Raw genomic sequence first — 25585 nt, 5'->3', positions numbered from 1 at the left:
ATATAAAGCAGCAATTTGAGTGATGAATTATGCAGCTTTGGGGAGACTTATTATTTCTTTGTTATCGTGTAGCTATGGCTATTATGCATGAACCCTGTACAGAATTCCAAATTGATGAAGCCTTTTTTACAGTACTACTGGCTATGTAGCTTGGTGTACTGAGGTAAACGCTACCGATAATCTTGCATGGAATGCGTACTTATGTAATTCTGTGTTGTGATCAATATTACAAGACTAATAATGTTAGCAGCTCTGTATGATGTTCATTTAATATGAGTAGCTCTTATTACAGAAAAGGTTGAAGATCCCTGGTGAAGGTGTAGTAAGTTGTACTGGAATGCTCTGCTACCAGTACATATCATATACAAAACAGTGCACTCCCATCTGCACAATTGTGTGAGGCTATGGATCACACAAAGCTACTCTGACATAGTTGTCTATCAGAGTGCGTTTAGGAGGGTGGGGATATGGGGCACAGCACAAGCTGTGTTTATGTGGGCTCAACCATGGTGGTTGGGGCTGGTTACCTCTGTTGTCCTGGCATCATTGCTGACTCTCAAGCAAGTGAAGGTGAGCAGTCCAAGGTGCCTCAGAGAGGTAGTGTGTGGGATTGAGACTCAGGATCAGATTTTTCAACACTTTGTATCAGTGTAAAATCAGGCAATGTGATACAAACTGGTGGAAAGTGTTGATAAAGTATTTCCAGAGCAAAACATTATTTTTACCTGGAAAGTATCTCGAAAATAATGCAAAATATTGCAAATAGACCTTTGTGCTGCTTTGTGTTACTTTGCATCAAGGTAGCATTGCATGAGTGGTACATTGTTTTCTTTTTAATCAAAGCTACATCTACTAACAATGGTAGACATGGCTTTGTACGTAAAAATTATCCCCTCATAGCAGGTGCTATCAAGGAGAAACATTTTTATTTCTCCTAACCTTTCCCACTTTGCATACATGCTGCACTATGCAACACCATACAGTGTAGAAAAAGGGTTCCCTTCCAGGGCAAAAACGTTGCTAGACATCATGCACACACACTTTTGTAAATATGTGTGCATGGCTTTAGGCAGCCGGAAAGAACACCAACACTGGGGAAGAGAGCAGCAGCAACATATTTTAGAAGAACTTGTACTGCCCTCCTGTTAGACCTCTTGCCTCAGGATAATCTTCCCCTAAAGCTTTTTCCTTTTTTCCTCCATTTTTGCTGAAATTCGTTTCTGTTGGCCATAGGACTCTGTGCACTTTAATATTGCTAACCAGTGCTAATGTCCTTTTGCCCACTCCCTAAACAATCTTACACCGAATTGGAATATTTAATTTACTTATAAGTCCCTTGTAGTTTCAAGTACCGTATACCCAGGGCCTGTAAATTAAATGCTACTAGTGGGCCTGCAGCACTTATTGTGCCCCCAACTTAAGTGGCCTCTTAAAACATGTCCCAGGCCTCCTCCCATTGCAGCCTGAATATAAATGTAAACTGCCAAATAGACTTCTGAAAAGAACCCCTTGCCAAGCCTTAAACTCCTGTTTTTTGCATATGTCACCCCTAAAGTAGGCCCGAGGCAGCCCTTGGGCAGGGTGCACTGTTAATAAAAGTTTGGACATCTACTTTTTAGTTTTACATGTCCTGGTAGTGAAAAACCGCTAAATTCATGTTTCACTCCTGTGAGGCCTACCTCTCCCATAGGATAAGGTTGGATTGCCTTATTACATTTAATAAGTTCTAACTTTTGATTGAAGGCAAATCAGAATTTTGTGTTTGGTATCTATAAAATTGTAATTAATAATCCTCTTTAGTGGTAAAGTTGGAGATTAGATCAACATTTTGAAAATGCCACTTTTAAAAAGTTGGCATTTTCCTGCCCTTTGCTATTTGGTGCCTGCAGCCAGACCTAGGTCACACGGCTGGGTGTAGTTGGCAGATGGGCTGTTTTAATTCCTCCCAGGCAGTTACACGATAGATGCATTAGGTATGCCTGATTTGGCCATCTGCTGGCAGCATTGGGGACAGTTCTGGGCACAGCCCTACTTGCAATTGAATAGGCTGTGCTCTGCGTTCACACAAAGAGCTTGGCACCACTGCATTTTCCGTGCAGTCAGCTTGGAGGTAGGGCAGGGGAATCAGGAAATTCCAAGCACTCCAAAGGAAAACATCTAGGCATTTATCCTACTTCAAAAAAGGCACCAGATATAAAAACAGGACCCTCAGGCCCATTAATCACTTCACTGGAGAAAGACTCTCAGAGGACGTACTGCTGTGTACTCCACAAAACTGATTTGTTGTAGCTTGAAGAACTGCTTTGCTGCCTGGAGCGTGTCTTGAACCCTCAGAGGCCAGCAATGCTGCTCGAGCCCTGTATCATCAGTTGAACCCAGGACTACCAGGGGCAGTTCAGGGGCATGTTTGCTGGCCTTCTATTCAGAGCCACAGGGATATTAGAGGCTCCCACCATCTCTAACATGCACCTGGACCCAGCCTGGGTGAGTCCTGAATGCCCAAGTGGTACCCCTCGAGTCCTGAACCCTTGGTTGTGGTGTTAAATATGTCCAGATAGCCAAAATCCAAAACATGTGAATTTTTTGCTAAAAACTGCTCTGCGAACAGAGAAAAGATCATGACCAATCCGCTCCTTGATCTGCTAGAGTATCATCTCTGCGCAGCCTGACATCGGTGTAGCTCCCAATACGTTCTTCTATGTAGCAGAAAATCCTGTTAAGCAGTCACTTGGCAAAGGGGTATCCACCCTCCTGAACTGTTGTTGGCCACATCCTCTAGCTTCATCCCACTGAAGATTTTTGACTTCCAAAAGAGTGACCAAATCAGAACGTTGAAATCTTCACTACGAATTCGTCCAGTGGCTCTCCGACAATAACTCTCCTTCCTCAGACCCCGCTGCAGCCTTGCCCTCCTGAACTCTACCTTCTCGAACATTTTCTTCAAAACCTCATCTAAGTCTGATGGAAAACACCGACTGGGCTCAATCCACTTTTTCTGTATTTTTTTATTTGACCGGGTCTCGGGCGACCTGATATATGTGGTTGGAACTTTGAGCTTTTAAGCGCTAGTGTTTTGCAAAAAACTTTATGAGTTTATGACTCTGGTTCTTCCGATTGGATTTATATATCTCTGGTTATTAAAATTTACTCTATTTTTCTGAGTTGGTGCAGGGTTTTTCTTGTGGTGTGTTTTCACTTGTTACTATTTGTGTGTCACAAACACTTTACATATAGTCTCTAAATGAAGCCTGCTTTCTTTTTGTGTCAAGAGTTAAGCACAGCTTCCGTCCATCAATTGTTTCTTTTCCAAATTTTTGTAAGACACCTGTCAAATATTTCTTTGTGGGACCCCTAGTAATAGAAGCACTTGATGCTGGGATCAAAATAATGTATCAAAAAAAAGAGAGGGGGGACCAGGAGCTGGTTAATGGTCCAGTGCAGTTCTCTACTGGGATTGTGGCTGCTTCTTGAGCAGGGGTCTCCTCCCATTCAACCAACAACACAACTTCTCACAACTCTTCTTTCCTCCTAGTGCGACAGAGCACCTTTGGGGCCTTATTACGAGTACAACGGTCCATAGTCTGACAATTTGAATTTTTCTGAAATATTTTAGGGAAATGGCATTGCTAAACTTCAACTTGAATTTTTCGATTTCTGTTTCATATTACTATATTTGACTTGTAATAAATAGCACCCATTTTATCCTTAGAAGAGAATTGTCTCAATAGTCTTCATGAATGGAGACGATAAAAAGCAATGGCATTGCAAAGGTACCATGGTTCCTAATATAAAGGTGGAAACTGGGCCCCACTGCCTCTTGGCACTGTAGTAAAATACACCATAAGTCGAATGCAGTGAGTCTCTCACATCTGTGGACCATGGTGCCACTCTCAATCTCCTGAACAAATGATAGCTAATCCTGCGTCTTCAGAAAATACTTCCTAAGGCTGAGTCATAAAATTAAGTTCTGCGAGGGCTTCCAGTTGTGTTTCACAAGCAAACTAATATGGTTTTTATGGCGTGCACAATTTTTCATTGAGGTTTGCTATGCAAAATTGCATAATTCTTTTCGAAATATTGTTCAAAATTATGGGAAAATTGCAAGCAATAACGATTAGATTTCTGTACAGATTTCCACATTTAATAATACATTTCTCTAATATGACCTTCTCTATCCTCTCTAACATGTTTTTATGTCTAAATTCTAATTTACTGAAATTACTGTCCTCGAGTTTCAAAATCAATACAGTTTACAGGTAGCACACAGTTATCCATCAATTTATTACGGGATCAATTATAAATCAGTTCAGGATTCTATAAGGACTAAACGTATACTGATGAGCATTGATAAGCCTGCTGCACAAGAGGAGCCATGACTTATGGAGATATTTGAGTTGGGTTCAGTCGATAATGCCACATGTCATTGGGACACAACCCAATGGTCAGGGCACAGGGCAGGGTAAGTTTGTTTTTACCAAAGTATGCACCATACGTGGTACCAATTCAGTAAGCTGTCACTGGTGCACAGAAAGATGAAATTTCAGATGTGTTTTGTGAGCTGTTGCTGACATCATTGTATGGTCTTAAGAGATAAACTACAATTTGTTACATTGTTAAATAAAAAGCCTAGAGTTTGCTTCAAAAGACTGAAAAGTTTTAATGACTCCACATTTATATTGTATATGTTTACCTAACTCCCTAAGAAGAGCAGCTATGTCCAAAATTAATGTAAAAGAAACAATTGATGGATGGAATGCTGAACAATGCACACATTCACCCCCAGTCACAAGGATCTGGGTTAAATCCATCATTCTTTTGCTCACCACACCACCCCGGTTTGGACCCAGCCATATGCAAATCAGTCTTGACCCTGTTCCTTGTGGGAGCAGTCCAGCCCGAACTGCCAAGCCAGGTCCTCCCTGGACAGGAAACAAGCATCCTGGGACCGGTTTCAGGGCATCACCCTTTATCAGCCAGGCTAACTTGAATCCAGTGGTGTAGTGAGCACGTGACCCACATCTGGGCATACCCTTCCCACTTAGGGCGACATATGCAAAAGAAACAATTCATGGACGGAATGCTGGATAATGCAAACATTCACCCCCAGTCACAAAGATCTGGGTTTAATCCATCATTCTTTTGCTCAGCACACAATCCCAGTTTGGACCCAGCCATATGCAAATCAGTCTTGGTGCTGTTCCTTGTGGAAACAATCCAGCTTGAACTGCCAAGTCAGGTCCTCCCTGAATCGGAAACATGCATCCTGGGACCAGTTTCAGGGCATCACCCTTCATCAGCGAGGCTAGCTTGAATCCAGTGGTGTAGTGAGCACGGGACCCACGTCTGTGCAAACCCATCCAGGAAGGACCTGGCTTGGCAATTCGGACTGGACTGTTCCCACAAGGAACAGGGTCAAGACTGACTTGCGTGTGGCTAGGTCCAAACCGGGGTGGTGTGGTGAGCAAAAGAATGATGGATTTAACCCAGATCCTTGTGACTGGGGGTGAATATTTGCATTGTCCAGCATTCCGTCCATCAATTGTTTCTTTTCCAAATTTTTGTAAGACACCTGTCAAATATTTCTTTGTGGGACCCCTAGTAATAGAAGCACTTGATGCTGGGATCAAAATAATGTATCAAAAAAAAGAGAGGGGGGACCAGGAGCTGGTTAATGGTCCAGTGCCTATGCTCCGAGAAGTCAATAGGGTAATCACTAGAAGGCACTGTTCCAGGGTCGGTATGGTTGAAAGTCAACCAAGACCAGACCTCAACAAGAAGCAAAAAAAGAAAAAGAGATAAATCTATGGGTTTTTGGTCTAGGGTGATGTACTCTGGATGGGGGGAGACAGCAAAAGTGTCTCTTGTTGCCCTCACACATCCCGAGGGATGTCATGCTTCATCATCGGGCGGTGCTCCTCGTCGGGCCGGCGGTGCAATGCCCTACGGGTCCCCCGAAGGGTCTCTTTAGCGGAGATCTTTTTAGAGAGCTGCCGATGGGTGCATGCGGGTATGTGGAGGGGGAGTAGTGATGAGGGTAGTGTGTGCAAGGATAAAAATACCTAAGGGTTACCTGGGAGGCTATTTTAATAAGACGGTACCCTTGGTACAATAAAAATCGTGAAAAAAAAAAAAATTGTTACTTGTCAAGACGTTATGTGTCTGTGGTAACTGGAAATAAAGGTCAAATGGTCGACATGTTTCGCGCCTTTTAGTGATCAGAATGATCCATGGCGTTTCATCAGGACCAGTAGAGGTGAAAAGTGTGGGAAGAGGTGCCCAGACTATGTGTGGTGAGGGGGGTAAAAAATCACCCTCTCACTAGGCAAACAGGGGGGGGAGCGAAGTGTCTCCTAAACAGGTAATGTGTGAAAAAGGAGTCTGTTGTGCCCCCTTTGCACTTGACCTATAGAAAGAGTTGGGATTACTCCTTGAGTTAAAAAGCGGCGTAGGAGGCCCACACCATCTAGGGGGGTTGCTCAGGTGACGGCACTGGAAACCTGCCCGGTCCAGACGCCTGCTCGAAGGGATCAAAATAATAACTTTCCAAGGAAACACAGCAGCTCCATGTTAGAGGACAGGCTTGTTCCAGATCAATAGATACATTTTGCTAGACTAGCAGGGGGCCGTGAAAAGATTGAGACCCTTGGAATAATGTCTTCTATGCCCCACCTCTAATGGCCATCAAGAATAGTTGCCTTCCACGCACAAGCTGCATGAGCAACATTATGCAACCTCTGTCGCATAATGTTGAGAGGTGTGGCGCAGCGGCCAGAGCAGCTGACTCTAGATCCTGGGACTCAGGGTTCATTCGCTGGCGGCAGCTCAGCACAGCATCATGTGACTCTGGGCAATAGCTCACTTAATCTCCCCAATGGCCCCCAGCACCTTGAAACCTTAAGGGGTGATATGTTTGCACTTTACAAATATGGATTACTGTATTGAAAAGTAAATTATGGCATGGGTCACATTGTCGGTGTCAAAAAAGAGCAAGATTAGATGCTGTAATCGAAAAGTTGCTTAATTTACCTTTAATCACTCTCTTATCACTCTCGCTGTGATCCTGTTTGCAGCCACTCGCCCAACGTGCAGCAGTTTTTGCTGCTTCAGGATTCCATTTCTAAAGTAACAAGATATATAACAAATATAACTTTTAAACTAAATACAAAACTGATGCCAATTTCCTCAGTAGTGGTAGAACATTTCTGTGGATTGCAGTTGTCAAACATGGCCGGATAATGGTAGGTTATTAAGGTAGTGTTTTCTCCAAACACCTATTTCCACCATATTATAGAAGTTGATAATCTGTGACAAGAATGTTTCTGCACATTTAGGATATGCATATCTCCTAACATTTTGTGCTGGGTTCATGTCAACTAATGCAACATGTTTATTTGGGATCTACTTTCCAGCGTAAGATTTGCTTTTTGTTGTTTGTTGTTTTTATTTGTGGGGAAAGTTGTAATGTTTGTGCTAGTATAGTAGCTTTTACCAGAATGATACCCTTCCAGTACAAAAACTATGCTAGATGTTGCAATGTGGTGCAAAGGTGTGCAAATGGCAATAGGCAGTCTGGTTGGGTGCCAGAGCTAGTGAGGAGAGCAGACCTTCTTTCTCCCTGTCAATCAATGCAGCACTGCATGACTAATGTGTAAATCTGCCTCTTGCTGCATTCCATGTGGTTGTGCTGGTAATGTGGTCTGGCTTTTGTCTTTTTGGGTTGCATTATTGCAATGTGATTTTGTTTTGTCGTACTGCAGTTTTTGTTGCTATTTGTTTTGACTGTTTTATGTGATGTGCTATGTTATTTTAATTGTGGTGCTATATTATTGTGTTCTGTTTAGTTATTTACTTTTGGTATGTCAATGAAGTATGTTATATCTCCAGCTAAAAGCTGCACACTGAAAGTTCCTGTGACTAACAACGATGCATCACTCTCTAAATTAGTAAAATAACACTGTCCCAGCTCTTTAACCACTTAAGACACCAATGTGCCCAAAACTGTGGCCACCACCAGTAGAGCTCACATTTGGTGCTACGGCCCTGTGAATCAAATATGCAGCATTTTACACTCAGCAGGTTCATTATAAAGCTCAAAAGTGAGCTGCAGGCTCGTTTTTATACAATATGCAGAAACATATCTCTGTATTTCGTACATCACACATCCATGAAACAATGTTATATTGTCAACGTCACCCAATTAGGTCAGATGTTTAACCAACATGACTTCCTGACACTATGAGGTGACTTTTAAACGCATGAAATTGTATAAGTGAATTAGCATACAAAGGCATCAAATAGTTAAAGAGGCAATTTGTTCAATTTCATTCATTGATTAAAATAGATGAAATTCTTGGACAGCAAAAAAAGGCTGATAAAGGTGCTGTAACCAACACTTTTCTTTTTACTCTCATTTTCACCTTTTCTCTAAAGGAAGTGTGAGGCCTGGTTCAGGGCACAGCAAAGGATTATGGTGGTGGTTGAGGGCTGCCCTAATGAGTAAACTAGGCCAAGTATCACCTTTCTGATCTTGACCTTAAGGGTAGCAAGGTCTATCAGCCAAACACTTCTCAGGTAGGTAGTGTGGCAGTGGGGGATCACAAAAGACTCAGAACACAACAATCCACCAAACAGTGCTTATTTTAGGTAAAGAGAAGTCTAGGAAAATGCCCCTTTATGCCTGATCACCCCATCCCCATTTTGGCAGATTTTATTGCTGTGTTTTATTTTTACTCTGTACACCTGGAATATACTAACCAGGCCCACGTGAATGTGCTCTGAACTCTAAAACATGACAAAACTGGCTATTTAACTTACCTGTAACTCTCTAAAATAGGGTAAAAAGTGTTCCCAGGCCTTGTAAGATAAATGTCACCAGTGGGCTGCAGCACATATTGTGCACCAGTAGAGCCACAGTGCAAAACATGGTTGAAGGCTGGCCACGAGTAAACTGACTGTGCAGGTATAAATTGCAAATTTGACTTGTCAAAATAACCCCTTCTGACAGGCCAAACCCTCCTTATATATTTTAACAAGTCACCCCTAAATAGCCTTAAGTGCCCATAAGGAAGGGTGAATATTATTTAAGAGTAGGACATGTAAAAGTTTATTGCTAAACATGTCTTGACAGTGACAACGCCCTAAACAGACCCCTCCAGCAATTCACAATTTTGTGATTTGTTAAATAGTCATGAAATCAGCTAAGGATGGCTTGCCCTGGAACGTAATTATCTTCAAAGTGCCCTACCCTGTAACAAGCAGATAAAGCTGGCCCTTTCCCTTGTTCCCCGAGGCAGTCAGGCACCAGGATCAGAGTGAGGGGAATTGCTACCAGAACTGTTTTTGAGGAAAGCCTGCACATTTCCTTGGCCCCACCTCAAGGGTGGGCAGAGGAGCTGTGCACAGGGAAAGAAATGTTCTACCATCCTGGGTTTTAGGTAGAGATGTGCACTGTGGTATTGTTTGTAGTAGGGCACAAAGGAACTGCTGCAAAAGTAGGATATTTTTTACCTATTTGTTAGGGAAGGGCCATGCTTCAGCCCCACCCATGTGCTAGTGCCAGGTATAAACATAGCACCCCTAGGCATCCTCTTCAGACCACTACTGGACCTGTGGAAGACAGAAGAAGCACTACACCTACTGTCGAGGCATGTGAGGAGCACTCTACATGCTGGTCGTGAACCTGCTTGTACCCAAGATAAAGAAGTGGACTCCAAGTGTCCATTGGCCGAGCTCCTGTTAAGCTAGAGGGACACAACATGTGCAAGAAACCCTTTTCATGAAGCCCAGCTGACCAGTTCCAACTGGACCTGACCCTGCTGGTGACTTTTGGTGGAGTGAGTCTTGACCCACAAGTGCTGTTCCTGAGGTCCTGGCTGTGTCAAAGTGTACTCCTCACCTCCTGAGAAACCTGGGACTTAGAAATCAAACCATTGCCTCCTTCCTTAGTCCTATGTGTTCCCCGGATCTGGATTATCTTAAGGGGATATCAGTGTTGGGCATCATTAGCACGCTTGTGAGTTCACTAAGTAATCACTAGGCAATGTCAACCCTTAGGATAATTTGTGTAATCCTGAGCTAAACAAATTCACGTTGATATTGCTAGGCTTCGACACAAATGGGTTGTAATATTTCAAGAAACAGTCTGAGTCTATTTCTTTCAGACCTTCATTATTTGTCGGGGATATGACTGTAGCAGCTCTGGTATGTGTGCTTGTCTGTTTCATGCCTGAGGCACTGTGGGTCAGCCTCATTCCTCAATGGAGGCACCTGAGTGCACCCAGTGGCTGGCCTGGTTCGTGGGTACTGTCTTCCTGGGCAGTCAAAGTCTTTAGGTGAAGGTCTGAACTCCACAGTACAGCAATAATGGAAATCCTTTTAGCATGTCCCTTGATGAACAGTGGCAGCCCTCTTCCCCATCAGATAAACTTCAGATATGCTAGACAGCATGGTAGTCTTGAGTTGCAAGTTTCTTCATGAAATGCACTACATGAATCACGGAGGGAGACCAGCTGATCTCTCTTATCTTGGTTGGTAACATTTAAGCTCCCTAAAGTAGTCAGTCTCTTCTGTGTACTCCACAATGGAGAAACATAGCTGGAATTCTCCTAATAAACCAACTCTCCGCCAACAGGGCCTGGCATACTCTTTCCTTTTCTGAGCAAGCAAGCTTCTAGGTGCTAGACTGACCCTCCCCTACTCCAGCATGTTACGCAGACTTCAAATGATGTTCTATCTCTGGGAATGTGATTGCCATGCAGGCACCAGCCCTGGTCTCACCACCATGCTTTTAGTATTCTGTAGGATATTACATTTTTTGATCAGTGAAGGAGTTTGAAAAAGTAGGGTGGTTTGTTCCTGTTTTAATACGTATATTCCAAACTGACGATGTTGATCCACTGCCTAATGATCTGAAACCAGTTTAAGATGATCCCCTTTCCAAAATAATTTTCTTGCTATACTACAAACACAGCATTTGTACAAGGTGATGGCTCTCACAGCAGGTAATAAAGGTGCTGGCTCAAACCGGTGTATCCAAAACATGTTCCTGGTCAATCATCAACAGGCACCTCACCAATTACCTCAACAACCACTACCTACTCGACATCACTCCGTCAGGTTTAAGACCCAACCATAGTACAGAAACTGCCCTCATCACTGCCAAAAATGTAATCTGCATTACTCTGGACAGAAGAGACATGGTGGCCCTCATCCTCCTTGACTACTCCGATGCATTTGACACAGTCTCCCAAGCCATCTTCTTCCAACGCCGACACCACATCTAAGGACACACACTCTGATGGATCTGCTACTTCAGACCCAATCAGTCTGCCTGGCACTGAACTAAGGGTGGGCGTAGTTCGCGAAGTAGCACTTCGCGAAGCTACGCAAAGTGAAGTTCGCACTACGCGAGCTACGCGTAGCACTTTGCGAACTGCGTAGTAACATGTTCGCACTGTGCAAGATGTTGTTTTCAATGATTGCACAGTGCGGACAAGCAACCGGCACTGTGCAATCATTGAAAATGGCATCTTGCACAGTGCGAGCTGTAGTTTTCTGCTGCTCGAGTAGATTTTTATTCGAGCGGCAGCTTTCTCAACGCGAACTGGTACTTTCTCATCGCGAGCGGTCGCGAGCATACGCGACCCCTCGCAATGAGAAACCTGACCTCCTCGCGTTGGGAATCTCGCCGGGAGGTTTATTTTCCATGCTCGCGATCGCCAACTTGATGTTGCTGATCGCGAACAAGGAAAAAGTCTTGCCGGGATGTCATTTTGCTTGCTTGACGTTGAGGACCGCGAGCAAGCAAAAAATTACCGCAGCACTACGCAACACTACGCTACGCGTGTTCGCACTGTGCTACGTGCAGTTCGCGTAGTGCGAAGTAGCGCGAACTTCGCAAACTACGCGAGCGTAGCGTAGTGCTTCACCCAGGCTTACACTGAACCCCTCGGGTGACCGTGACCTGCAGAGTTCTGCAAGGATTCTCTCTGAGCCCAACCCTCTTCAACGCATACATGATCCCTCTATCCAGCATCATCCAATCTCACAATATCAACATCCTCTTCTACGCCGATGACACACAACTCATTTTCTCCCTCACTGGAAAGATTCCCAGTACCTGGGTCAAGTTCACTGTGTGAAGACCAACTGTCTAAAGCTTACCACTGACAAGGCAAAAAGCGAGATCTTCAGGAAGAGCACATTACTGCACTGTAGCACAGGCATTGGATAGGAGTCTGTCCCAAAGGCTGCTGGGACCAGGAAGAGGACACACAATAAAGATTATATATGCCACGGTGCAAGGGGTGCCTTCATTGCAGGCAGGATTGTTTTTGTGCAGTAAGGGGTTCCTTCCACCACAAAATCAATCCTGCAAGGCATTTGCCTCTTTCCATGTTTGCTGCAGAATGCAGCACAAATGGAAAGAGGAATAAACGAGGAGAAATGTAAATATTTCTCCTGCTCTGGGGAGGCATAAGGTTGTATTGCTGCCCCAGGTTTACATGATTAAGTAAATCTGGTGCAGCTTCAAATTCCATGGGTGCTGCATGGGAACACCCATTTCAACACCTATGGAATGCTTCCTTGACACACTAAAGCAATGCAGCGACTTGCACAGCTTTGACTAATTCATTATCTGAGGCCATGCAAAGCCACGCAGAGTATATTTGCGTCGCATCATAAATATGATTGAAAGGCTTGCGCCGCAGGAGCTTCAAAAAAAGTGACTCTCTGGCGACGGAAGTGTCTCATTAATAAGCCCCTCAGTGTGCGCTGTTACTGAGCAGAGGCGGGTTGCCCACTGCTGTCTGTGGCAATGAGCTGTAGCTTGAATGTCTTGCCTTTTTCGCCACTCTGTTTTAAACCTGACCATTTTTCCAATTGAAGAAGCTAGTAACACTAAAAAAATATATATTACCTACTGGCGGTCGCCAGTAGGTAGTTATAGTTAGGATCTCGTTTTCTATTCAAATAGCGTTTTTTCTTTACCTAATATCTTTGGCACCGGTTGACGAATCTTTGCGAAATTTTCAAAAGGAATGGCCCGCAGTTTCCCCATGTTAATTTCCATAGGAAAAATTGGAACAGGCTACAGCTCGAATGCCTGAACGGAATTACACCAAATTTGGCAAAAAGGTAGCCCTTGGTTCAGAAACAGCCCTTTTTTTAAATGATGTAAATCCGTTCAGTAGTTCCTGAGAAATTAAAAAAAGGAAAAATATCGATATCTGAGCACAGGGGAGGGTTTGCGAACCCTCATGAAACAAGCTTCACTCTGATTGGCTACCAACACTCGGTTACCGAGTCACAAGGAAAGAATTAAAAAAAAGGTGAAAAACAAGAAAAGGGGGCAGCGTAGAAAAGACTGACCCCCTAGGCCTGCTCAGGGGGTCCCTTAAAAAAAGCATTTTTTTTAAATAAATCGGCTGAATTCACGCTTGGGTCGTGAATCCAGCAAAGAAAATTTTAAAAAATGAAGCGTGGGCTCTTACGCTTTGTTGTATTTAAGCCCCCGGGTGGGCCAGCTCCTGGGGCACTGAAAAAAATGCGTGGGGAGGCCACCTCCCCAGGGCTCAGTTTAAAAACAATAAACAAATGTGTGGGGAGGGCACGAGTGCCCCCACATGCCCCTGGGACCACCACCTCCCTGGGGCACTGTATATTTAAATTTGGGGGTCCATTACGGACCCCCAAGCCCCGGGGACCACCACCTCCCTGGGGCTTCAAACACGTTGGGAGGGGGGCCACGCGGCCCCCCTTCAGAGCCTTCGATGGCCCTTTGGACCACCACCCCCCCCAGGGCCAGCTCCTGCAGTGTCCCAGGGTGCCCAACCCCAGGACACTGCTGTCTGCTATGGCAGGGCGGGAGCCGTGCAGCTCCCACCCTGTCATAGCAAACACTGGTTTGAATTTTGGAAGCGAGAGCAGGTTTCCTGCTCTCGCTTCCCAAATCCAAACCAGATTGCTTTTCCACAAGGGGAGCTGCATGTTAGCAGCTCCCCTTGTGGAAAAGCAAAGCCGGCTTCCGCAGGAGGCGGGGAGCCAACGGGACCATGGGGAAATTGGGGCTCCCCCACGGTCCCCAACAGAGAGGCCAGCCCCGGGAGATGGGGTCCCTGGGGCCAGACGTGCCTTGGGAGGGGGCAACATGGCCCCCCTCCCTAAGGAAAAAATAAATAAATAATTTTAAAACCGGCAGCCCAGCCCCAGGTGATGGGGTCCCCGGGGCCATAATTGGCATGAGGAGGGGGGCCACGCATTGAACCATTGAAATTCACTGAAAAAACCATAGGTTTCTGGGATGTTATAGTTAGAAATTAGCATTTAAAAAAACATTGAAATTCACTGAAAAAACCATATGTTTCAGGCACGTTACAGTTAGAAATTAGCATTTAAAAAACCTTAGAAATTCACTGAAAAAACTATAGGTTTCAGGGACTTTATAGTTAGTTGGACATTTCACTCTTACAAAACCATACAAATTCCGCCGTTATAGCTAGTTCAACTAACTATAACTCGGACCCCTGCAATGCACTGCTGATGACTTCACATATTACATAATTCATGACATGGTCGGTGACATCACTGATGACATCTCAAATGAGATCCACATAGGGGGCTTGAATGTTAAGGGGACCCAGGAAGCCTAAGGACATTATTTCCAACACAGGACCATCCGCCTTTACAATTGTCACCTTTACCCTGGTGACATGGACACAAACTTTGTCTTCCCCACGCACAGCCTATCCCAACCAAGTGAATTCTGGGACCTGTGGTTAAGATTCAAAAACTACAGAGGGCGTGCATACAGGCGATCGTGGGGCTGAGCTCTCAAACCAATGGGAGCACGTCAGGACAATCAAAGGTGTGGGCGGAGCAGCGCCGTGAATGCAGAGGCATCTGAAGAAGGCGGTCAACGCCAAAATGCATAATGTCTACAGTCCTATTAAAAGGATTCGAAACTGAGTGGCCCCTTACCTTTCGTGATTGAAGGGGTGTGTTTGTATATATATATATATATATATATATATATATATATATATATATATATATATACAAAGTTGTGAGACACACATTTTTGCTACCCTGCACATCTCTTGATTAACATTTGTGACATTCGGATAGTATCTAGATGTCATGAAAGGCCATAGCTCTCCCATGCTGCTTCGCTGCCATGCCACTTCCCCATTTTCTGAGTGATTTCTCCTGATTTTGCCAAATTTTTCTTTCTTTCTCCTTCCTCCCCACCCCCCATTTTTCTGAGAGCTTTTCCTGCTTTCCCTCATTCTTTATTGCTTTCTCAGTCCTTCCACCCATTTTTCTGAACGCTTTTCCTGCTCTTGCCTTTTACTGCTTTCTCCTTCCTTCCCCCTGTTTTTCTGAGTGCTTTTCCTGCTTTTGCCTAGTTTTTTACTGCTTTCTCCTTCCTTTCCCCGTTTTTCTGAGTGCTTTTCCTGCTTTTGCCTAGTTTTTTACTGCTTTCTCCTTCCTTTCCCCGTTTTTCTGAGTGCTTTTCCTGCTTTTGCCTAGTTTTTTACTGCTTTCTCCTTCCTTTCACCCATTTTTCTGGGTGGTTTTCCTGCTTTTGCCTTGTATTGTACTGCTTTCTCCTTCCTTTACCCCTTTTATCTAAGTGATTTCTCTTGCTTTTGCCTTGTTTTTGACTCCTTTCTCTACTCTTTTGCCTGAGTATTTTCTCCTGCTTTTGTCTTGTTTTTTGCTTCTTTCGCCTTCCTCCCGCCCATTTTTCTTAGTGCTTTCTCCTGCGATTGCCTCATTTTTCACAGCTTTTTCCAAGAAACAGCTATCAACTTCAGCGTCTTGAGACCCTCACAGGTGATTTGCCGCACTTTATAAATCCTGACTGATTGACTGGTGATAAGAAAATATGTGAAATACAAATGAAACAATGAATTTGTTCACACACTACTTCCATTTCCAGTTAGGTATCTTATACTATATACAATGAGAGATGGTTTTCGTACCATTTTTAGCATGTTCCTGGCCGGTGGATCCACAGCTCTTCTAAAGGCATTATGCACTTCAACAATTAACTCCTGGACAGTTGTATTTTCAGTTGAAACCACAGAAAACGGTTTGCCGTCCTGGAACAACAACAATGGTATTCAAATGTTTGACATTCTTGAACAGTTCAGCATGAATGCTTCTGCTTGGCTCAGTTTCAGAAGATTTAGGCATTCATTAAAATTATCTGCTGTAACCGGACTACAAGGTATCTTTATGTGTGTGGCAACATATTGTTTCTGAATATAAAATCATATCAACTTGTTTAGAGCAGAACAATTAATCAAATTCCTTAGGTTACAACCCATAAATACTAGTTTTGGTCTTTTCTGGAATCTTTCTCAGAACACATAATTCATGCAGACACTGATGATGAACAGAAATGTTACTGCTGGAGAAAAGTGCAAAGATGGGGGAAATCAAACACGGGCATTAATGTGCTAACTGTTGACTACTGAGCAGGTCAAAAAAGTGATTTTCACTAACTTTCCTCTTTGTTCTTTCATTGTGACAGAGGCCTATTAGAACAGCAAGGTCTAATAACTAGCATTTCCAAAAACTAAGCACTAGGTCTCATTCTGCACCCATTGAAACTACGTTTTATTATTTTTTCTACTTTTTCAGGGCTATGCATTAATACAAACCACACATCAATATGTCATTTCACTTTGAACATATACTGAAAAAATTTGGAAATATCAGATTCGCTCTTTATTTTGTTGCATTTATAAAAAGGACAAACATAATTCCCAGCACACTGAGAAAAGGCTGTCCTGAAGGCCTGGATTCCTGCAAAATCAAACATGAGTGTGTTTTTCTAGCAAATGTAGTGTGTACACATAATAATGTAATATTAGTGCAGATCACGAAAGTTGGGACTATATAAGACGTATAAACCTATGGTAATCTATTGGTGTAAGCTGGATCCCTTTTGCTCTCACTGGCTGGTTGGTAGCAAACACTGAACATGACATTTGTCAGAATATTAGCAATATTTTCCAAAATACAGTAATTTCCTCCAGTTCCATCACATAGAAAATGACCCAACCAATGCATGAGCCCCAAGGCAGTCCTCTGTCTCTGATGAGAGTGGGGCACCAGATTTCTTTAGGTTTTCTTTCAGATTACCTACAGGAGATAACCTGATTTAAGCTACCTTGCTTTTGCTTTCTGGTATCACAAACGGGCTTCATTGAAACATACCACAATCATATACTTTTGACAGCTACACATACTAAGTTTTCTTTCATTGTGTGCCAGGCTACTCCAACTCAGATTTGTGGCCTGAAGATTGGACTGAATGTGACCTTTGTCATATTTTTAGTTCTTTTTTCCAAATCATGGTAATTACCCCCAGTCTCCTTCATGTAGGGACATTTCTCTGCAAAGATTTCACTGCAGCTTTGTTCCTCTGGGTATCCTAAGCATGAGGATACCAGACACAAATGAGTTTACTGTGGGTTCAGGGTGTGCACATTGCATTTTGAAAGTTTGGAAAACTATTGACAGCAAAAAGCCGTTTTAGGCTACTTGTGTTTTATTTGCAGGAATCACCTCTGGTCATGGTGCCCTTTGCCAAGTTAATATATACATACGCACACCTGTGGGCACCCACTTGTGAGAGGAGCATCTTGGTTACATGTCATTAGTTATGTGACAATTGACATTTGGCTATAAACTGCAAATCAACTTTCACAATTCCCTCACCCCTCCCATTCTCCATTTTCCTGAGTTGTGCCCTAGTTTAGCTTAGTTATCCAGCTTCTGAGTGGTGGTCGGTTCCATAGAATCTCAGCTCTCGTGTCTGTAAGGGGTGATCTCCCATCTAGTCATTTCCACCACAATGGGGGGCAGGGGCAGTGTATGTTGGTGAGCGGGCCATTACTCATACCTTCCCAGCTCACTAGCATCTTGAGGTAGTGTGAGGGGGACCTCATGGCGTGAGATCCTCTGCCTGTGACTCTCAATGTTTTAAGCTGTCAACCAGTGCTTCCTAAGCTCGGGCTCTATCTATAGAGCCGATGCCTCTCATTGTCCTCCAAAATAGCACCTCTCTTTTGTATCCTGTCCATTTCTCAAATTCTTTCTTCTATGATATGACAGAGGGCCCTCCTGGTGCTTTCCAGTTCAAAGTGATTTCCCGTTTAGCCAATATGTATGCCACATCCTGGAACCTACTTGTTGCCCATGTTTTAGAAGTATGAGGGAACCAGCTAAGCAGGCAGTGACCTGGTGTGCAAGCAATTTCCTCCTCTACTGCCCTCTCAACTGTCACCATTACCTCTTCCCAATAGTGTCATAGCTGGGGAGAGTGCCAATTCGTATGTATTAAGTCTGCCCCTACGGTCCCGCACCTTGGTCAAGTGGCGTCTGTCTTGTTAAAGTATCCGTTAATATGGTCTGGCATGAGGTATCATCTACGGAGTATGAAAACACTGATGAGATTGAATCGAGCATTTCGTGATATCTTGGGTATTCTTCCCAGAATGCGGCCCAGCTCTCCCTACCATGTACCTCTGAGTGTGTCTAGTGGCAGCAGCAAGTTGCCTCTTATCACTAGATAAAAAGCTGATACTACTCTACAGAATCCTGAGGCTGACACCACATATTGGCATGTTTTGTGGGGTTGAGGTTCTTTCAAGCTCATTTTCCAGTGTCTGCGGAATGCTATTATCACTGCCCCATGTAAGAGGAAGTGGCCCTGCGGTAGATTGAATTCCGTTCTGAATTCTTCCAAAGAGATCAGCTATCCATCTCTGAAGAGATCCCCCACGTTTGTCGTCCATGCTGCAACCCACTCCGTCAATCCTCCCAAGTTTCCCCCATGTGGTAGAGAGCTGATCATGGAAATGGAGAGGTCAGGCGAATGACAAATCTTCCCTCTCGTCTTTTGGAGTCAGAGGGTCCAGCACTTACCAATGACTTGAAATTCCCTTGTATCACAGTCTTCATAATGCCTTGTTTGCAGTAGCACCTCCCACAGCTGGTCCGAGGTGGGAACAAATGGCCCTAACATTTTCTCTGTGTTCTATCTCCCTGCTAACCATTGTGTAAACCACTGCAATTGCGCAGCCAGATAATATGATTCAAATTATGGTGCCGCTAGACCGACATCCGTGACCGGTCACTACAGTGTGTGATTAGAGCTATTCATCTACACCCAGCCCCCCATATAGCACACATTACCAGGGAGTCCAGTTCTATAAACATTGCTCTTGTTATCTACAGGGGAGCACAGTAAAGTAGTATACCAGCCACAGGAGTGCCACCATCTTTAACAGAGCCACTCTGCCTGCCTCAGAAATCAGGAGTCTTTTCCAGAAGTCCAGTTTGTGTCTTAGTGCAGTAGGCTTATGTTGCATTCTAAGAGGGCAGCCTGGTCTTGGAAAATTCAGACCCCTACAGCAAGGCTCCCACCTCAAGCGATCTAACCCCGACAGAGTTCCTCGGATAGCTACTTTTGGAAAAGGGCTGGATTTCTGCCAGTTGACCCAAAGTCCAGACAGGGCCCCAAAGTCATCTAGCATATTCTCCCCAGCATCCCTTAGGAAGAGTATGAGTAATACCCATAGGGGGCTATGTGATGATGGTAGTCGCTCAATCGGATCCCCTGGTACCAATGTCCTTTTCTGGCTGCACAGGCCATAGGTTCCATTGATAGAATTAATAGAAACAGGGACAGGGGATACCCCTATGTTGTCCCTCAGTCAATAGGGTATTTGTCAGAGATGGATTGCCCCGTGTGTACTCTTGCTATAGGGTTTTTGTAGAGCAGACTAGTCCATTTCAGGAATCCTCGTCCCAATTGCATTTGTTCCATCGCTCCATTGAGGTATGACTTATCAAAACAATCAAATGCCTTTTCAATGTCAACACTAAATATCACCACTTGGTCGCGGTTGTATGTATCGGACACCAGGATTGCCAGTAGTCATCATATGTTGAGAGCAGTATTACGGCCAGGGATAAATCTTGCTTGGTCTTGGTGCACCAATTTGGGAATATACTGTAGCCTGGTTGCTAATATTTTACTCAAGAGATTGTAGTCTATGTTAAGCATGGATATCAGTCTATAGACCCTGCCCGTCATTTGCCGGGTTTGCCCTGTTTCCGTATTGGGATCATTATTCCCTCTGTCGTGGACATGTGAAGGTTCCCTGTCTCCCTCACTGCCTTGTACAGCTCCTCCAGCTTCAGTGCTAATAGTATATAGAACTTGGTATAGAATTCCACTGGGAGTCCATCAGACCCTGGTGTCTTTCCTACAGCTAAACCCTTAAATGCCCCTCTGATATCCTGAATCGAGATATCTGCCACCAGTTCCAGGTAGAGGTTCCAGGCATTACCTTATCAGCCTGCCGCTGGGTTCTTTGGAGCTTGTGTATAGTTGCATGAAACATTTAAGGAAGTGTTCATCTCATCAGTCTGAATCTATACTATCATTAATACTCTCTTCGCTGGATTGGCCAGCCACACTGGACCTGTGCCAGTTCGGTATTGCTCTGCATGAGCCTTAACCATATAATTTGTATAATCAAAACATCAGAGGCGTTCCACTTGGCTCGCTGCTCGTTCCTTACATTCCAAAGCTGCTAGTGAAGCTCCAGTCGTGCTGGCCTACTTTTCTTTACCTCTCTCAGGGCTTCTGCAGCAGTTTGGGTTTCTTGTAGCAGTTTTTTCCTAACACCCAAGGACTCGACTAGACATTTATCAGTCAGTCAAAAAGCTTTATTTCGATAAGAATTATCATAAAAGCATATACATACAGGCATAGTAAAAATAGAAGTTCATCAAGGGAACAATTTTTACAGCAAATCAATGAAGGCTTGATGACTGGGTTAAAAAGAAACACACTAAAATATTTTTAAAATTGATTTAAAATACAGTTAAAAAGACATGTAAAAAAAGCAATTTGCTAAATCAACTAATGGAGCTATTAAATTTGCTTCTAATAGTCCAGGACCAGCCCAGAAATTTAGCCACGGCACAGACTAGCACCAAACTTGTGTCAGAGCGAAGAATACGTAAGGCGACACGATAGTTCGAAATGCCCAGGAGACGGCAAGCAGGGCCTAGTCATCTTTTTCTCGGGTTTCTGTACGCTGGGCATTCAAACATAATGTGGGCTATGCTTTCTACTTTTTCTGTACATATCGGGCAAGTGTCGGGGGTCTGATAGGGAGGCTTCCATTTGCTGGTGAATTCACGAGTAGGGAGAATCTCGAGTCTGAATTGAAGATACAGTGATCTATCCCTGGGTTTTTGTATGAACTCAAAACTAACAGACTGTTTATAGGTGTAAAAAGCTTCTGATAACCTACCTAAATTGGGATTACCAAGATCCTGATTATCAATCCAGGCCCAGTATGCTCTTTTGAGATCAACCTTACTCACGGGGGCTCCATGCTCCCAGGCATCGTTTAGTCCAAGCTGGATAAGGTATTTTTTGATATTACGAAGCCATCTTATTTTGTGGGAGCCTGCAATGTTCATGATTTCTCTCAGGCGCTCAGTGTATTTGGCTTGCTCCGGGGTGCGCCATAGGCGGGCCCAAAATAACAGAGGGCGTAGCCTTGCAATGTCTTTAAACGAGCGCCTACCCAAATCACTGAAAAGAGGTTTCAGAGGGGTGCCCCTTGGCATTGAGACTAGTTCTCTCAGAAATTTATTCTCAGACAGAGTAATTTCTTCTAGGTTGTCAAAACCCCAGAGTTCGGCTCCATATAGGGCCGAACCTACTGCTTTGGCCTGATAGATCACTAGTGCAGGAGTGATTGGCTTGCTCCTCGAGGAGCGATGTTCTTTAGCAATTACCCCCGTGGCTCGTTTGTAATTAAGCAGCATTTTTTGAATATGGGGTCTCCAGCTCAAAGTGTCAGAAATTCTGATGCCTAGATAGTCAAATAATTTGACATATTCTAGGGGGACTCCATCAGACATGATGGGTACGCTGGGTGATTTGCGTGATTTAAAAGAGAGGAGCTTGGTTTTTGTTGTGTTAATAACCAAGCCTCTCATTGAGCAAAACAAGTGAAATCTGTCTAAGAGCTTTTGTAACCCTGTTGGTGTCTTGGAAATCAGCAGGGTATCGTCCGCAAATAGGAGAGTGGGAACTTTTTCCCCCGCCAGGGCAGGAGCGTCCGCTGGGACTTCTAGCAAGAATTTCACCACTCCATTCACAAAAAGTGAAAAAAGAGTGGGCGCTAGTACAGCTCCTCTATGCTTATGTCAGCCGTGGTGACCCGCTCCACTCAGCGATGATGGTCATCTTTCAGGATCCCCTTGTCTGCTACCAGATTATCAATCCTGGACTCCCATGCTTCGTGATAGGCTGTTGTAGCTTTCATAATGTCCTGCAAGATGGGGAACCAGGGGGTGCTCCTGCTGAGAGCTGCTTTCTCCTTCATCTCACTTACTGTTAGAAGCGCCATCTACCTCATGGGCGTCAGCAGCATTTCTTTCTTCTGAACCGATATACTCATTTTATGCTCTGTGTGGTGCTCGGAGGAAAGGGCTGGGGCAGTCAGTACACTTCAAGTGCTGCAGCATGGCTGTCAAGGTCTTCAGAGTGACACTGCCTCTCTTAGTCTGCTTGGATAGGCCACCGGGGATCCCGGGTTCAACACCATGGGTAGGCGATCAAGGTGTGTTCACCAGAACCAGCTGTCTCTTGGTCTTTTCAGGGGTGGTCCTCTGTCCCACTCTTGCTCAGTCTGAGGCATGTAGGTGCGGGGGAGGGATTTCTGCTATCTCCTTGACAATCCCCCGGGATGCTGGGCCGCAATTAATTAGTAATGGTGCTCCGCAGGGAGCTCCCTGCCTGCTGCGTGGCCACTAGGAGGCCAGTGGGTTCAGTGGCAGAGGACCACTCCGCTCCCTCCCTGGTCAATCTTCATGCTTGTGTGAGTCGCAGCAGCAGCTGAGCCACCTCTGGTCATCTTCTCCCCTGCAGTCCCCAGGACAGCGATCCCTCAAATCGTTAACAGTTTCTTCTTGGCTCCAGCATTTTGATATGCACTAATGCTACTCCAGGGTCTATAGCCCTAGAGGCATTGGCTAGTCATTACTGATGGACGGCACCAGGGTCACTCCTCTTTGGGACTGGCTGGGCCTCCTGCTTCTAGCTCTGTGAATGGTCAGCGGGTGGGAGGGCGGGCAAGGAGAGTGGAGTCGGGCACCAGGATGAGAGTCTCTTCACGAGGCGGTGGCAGCCTGTCAGGCAGGTGAACTACTGTGCCCCCCTCAGCTTCGGGGCTTCCCTTCAACCTCCCTCTGGGCCTCAAGGCCACTGTCTGCCGCAGTGTCCTTCCTCCACCTGGGGCAGCTCCTGGGTCATGTCTCTCAGGGTCTGGAGAATGGGTCTCTTCCCTCGTGGGTATTGCCACCCTTGTCTCTTCTGCTTTTATTGCATGACCTCTACCACTGCAACTTCTGTTCAAAGGCTGTTGCATGGATCTCCTTCCTCACCAGCCCCGGGCCCCCTCTCACCCAGATAGCAGGCCACAGGAAGTGGGGTTGAGCATGGCTGACTGCAGTCTAATCACTTTTGGGGTGTCCTTTGCTGCACCTCTATTCCGTCTCCATGGTCTTCACTATAACTAAGGTGGGTGACATTTTTGGAAGGCCGGCCGCCGCTCGCCCTATGTCTATGCTTGCTGCGGCTGATCCAGGGCCCCCGGCATCAGGAAATATCCTTCCCCGTCCAGCTTGCACCACCAACAGCTGGCTCCTTGCAAGTCTGTGCCCCGTGCACTGGCCAGATTCACGAGGATGCGGTCTGATGGGGATCTGTTGGCGGGAGCTCTGACATTTGTTTTCTATGCCATTGGCTTCAAACCACACACCCCCCGGCCACCCTACCATGATGTTTATATATTCAATAAGGCAGCAAAAGGGTTAATGATAAACTCCTCTGCCTGTCAGGCATTTTTTTGTGTGGTTCTGTGGAAGACTTTGTAGGTTTCCTTGATGGTTTTGGAAAGAGGCATTACTATCAAAACGTATAGTGGGCCAACAACCATAGCACAAATATCTGGTATGATGCCATCTCTGGTGGTGGCACCCAATGACCACCTTATAGCCTTAATGTGGCTTCACTGACAGAATATTGACCACCAAAATTTCGTGGATAGTGGAGGAGTAAAATTTACTATTTCTACTCCACCCAGTACAACAGTAGGGAAAGTGTTGAATTGCGGAGGGTAAAACATACTATTCCCACTCCAGTCAATAAAACAATAGGGAAATTGTTTGATTGCGGAAAGGTAAAATTTACTATTTCCACTCCAATAAATGCAACAGTAGGGAAAGTGTTGGATAGCGGAAGGGTAAAATGTATTATTCCCACTCCAATAATTGCAACAGTAGGATAAGTGTTGGATAGCAGATGGATACCATTTACTATTTCCACTCCAGTCAGGGAAACTATTAGATATACCAGAGGGGTAAAATGTACTATCCCCAATCCAATCAGTACAATAGTAGGGAAAGTGTTGGATAGTGGAGGGGTAAAATTGACTATTCCCACTCCATTCAGTCAACAGTACGGACAGTGTTGGATTGCGGAGAAGTATAATTTACTAATCCGAGTCCAATCAGTGCAACAATAATATGCAACAAAATATATTGAACAAAATAAAATTACTTCAAGAACAAATCAAATTAAAAAAATATAAATATGTAAAAAAATACAAATATATTTGTTATTAGAAAGATGTAAAATAATAACAACATAGTACAATGTTAAATACATAACACAAATTCCTACAAATATTATTAGAAATAAAATACAAAAATAATTTTCATACAAATATTACTTTTTATTTAAGAATCATTTTTTAACCAAAAATGTATTATTACATTCATTTAACTTGGTTACTTCCCCCTGTATATCCCCACAAACATCTCAAAATGCACCAAAAATTACGTTTAAAACAAACAAATATTTACATTCTTTATATAAATATTTATGAACAAACCAATTATCATTACTTTAAAATTAATTATAATGAATAGCCTTCCCAAAATATACCCCAACAAAACACACAACACACTCATAAAATGTAATAAAACGTATTTACACAAATAACTTAATTATTTATCAAATTAGTAAATAATAATTTAAAATATAATTAATAATTACTTAAAATGTATTTTCTTCTTACCCTAAAACCCTGCAAAACCCACAAACCACATATAAAAGTTAGGAAAAAAAATCCATTAAAACAATTAACAAAATTATTATCATTTAAAAACTTTATTAAAAACTAAATCTGAATTCACATTTCCTAGTTGAGTGGCCTCTTTATTGAATGGGTGCTAATATAATACTGACTACAAAATGTAAAAAACGGAAAATAATCTGGAGCAAAAAAAGCCATTCTGCTGGGCTACCAAGACTGGGAAATTATTGTTCCCTATAGATGCATTATAACTGGCAATCCATCAAAAATATATCACTTTAAACTGGTTTTGAAAAGGATGAAACCCAATACTAGCTCTTGCACCATTTGTGGCTCTGAGAAAATGTAAGTGTCAATCTCCAACTGTTAATGGACTA

At 43.9% G+C, this 25585-nt stretch overlaps 1 protein-coding gene across 1 annotated transcript in view; it reads right to left on the bottom strand.

The window, feature by feature from the left end:
* LOC146816616 (serotriflin-like) overlaps positions 1–25585 on the bottom strand; it is a 138148-nt gene that overhangs the window by 64316 nt on the left and 48247 nt on the right. Inside the window, exons 5-6 of the mRNA XM_085609146.1 lie at positions 15987–16106; positions 7027–7117 (exon numbers count right to left, since the gene is read on the bottom strand). Coding sequence (XP_085465272.1) covers positions 7027–7117; positions 15987–16106 — 211 coding nt within the window. The remainder of the gene's footprint in view (positions 1–7026; positions 7118–15986; positions 16107–25585) is intronic.

This window comes from Triturus cristatus, chromosome 6 (assembly GCF_964204655.1).
Source record: "Triturus cristatus chromosome 6, aTriCri1.1, whole genome shotgun sequence".
NCBI lineage: Eukaryota > Metazoa > Chordata > Amphibia > Caudata > Salamandridae > Triturus > Triturus cristatus.
The sequence above is the reverse complement of the archived record's forward strand: the minus strand, read 5'-3'. Positions and strand labels throughout refer to the sequence as shown.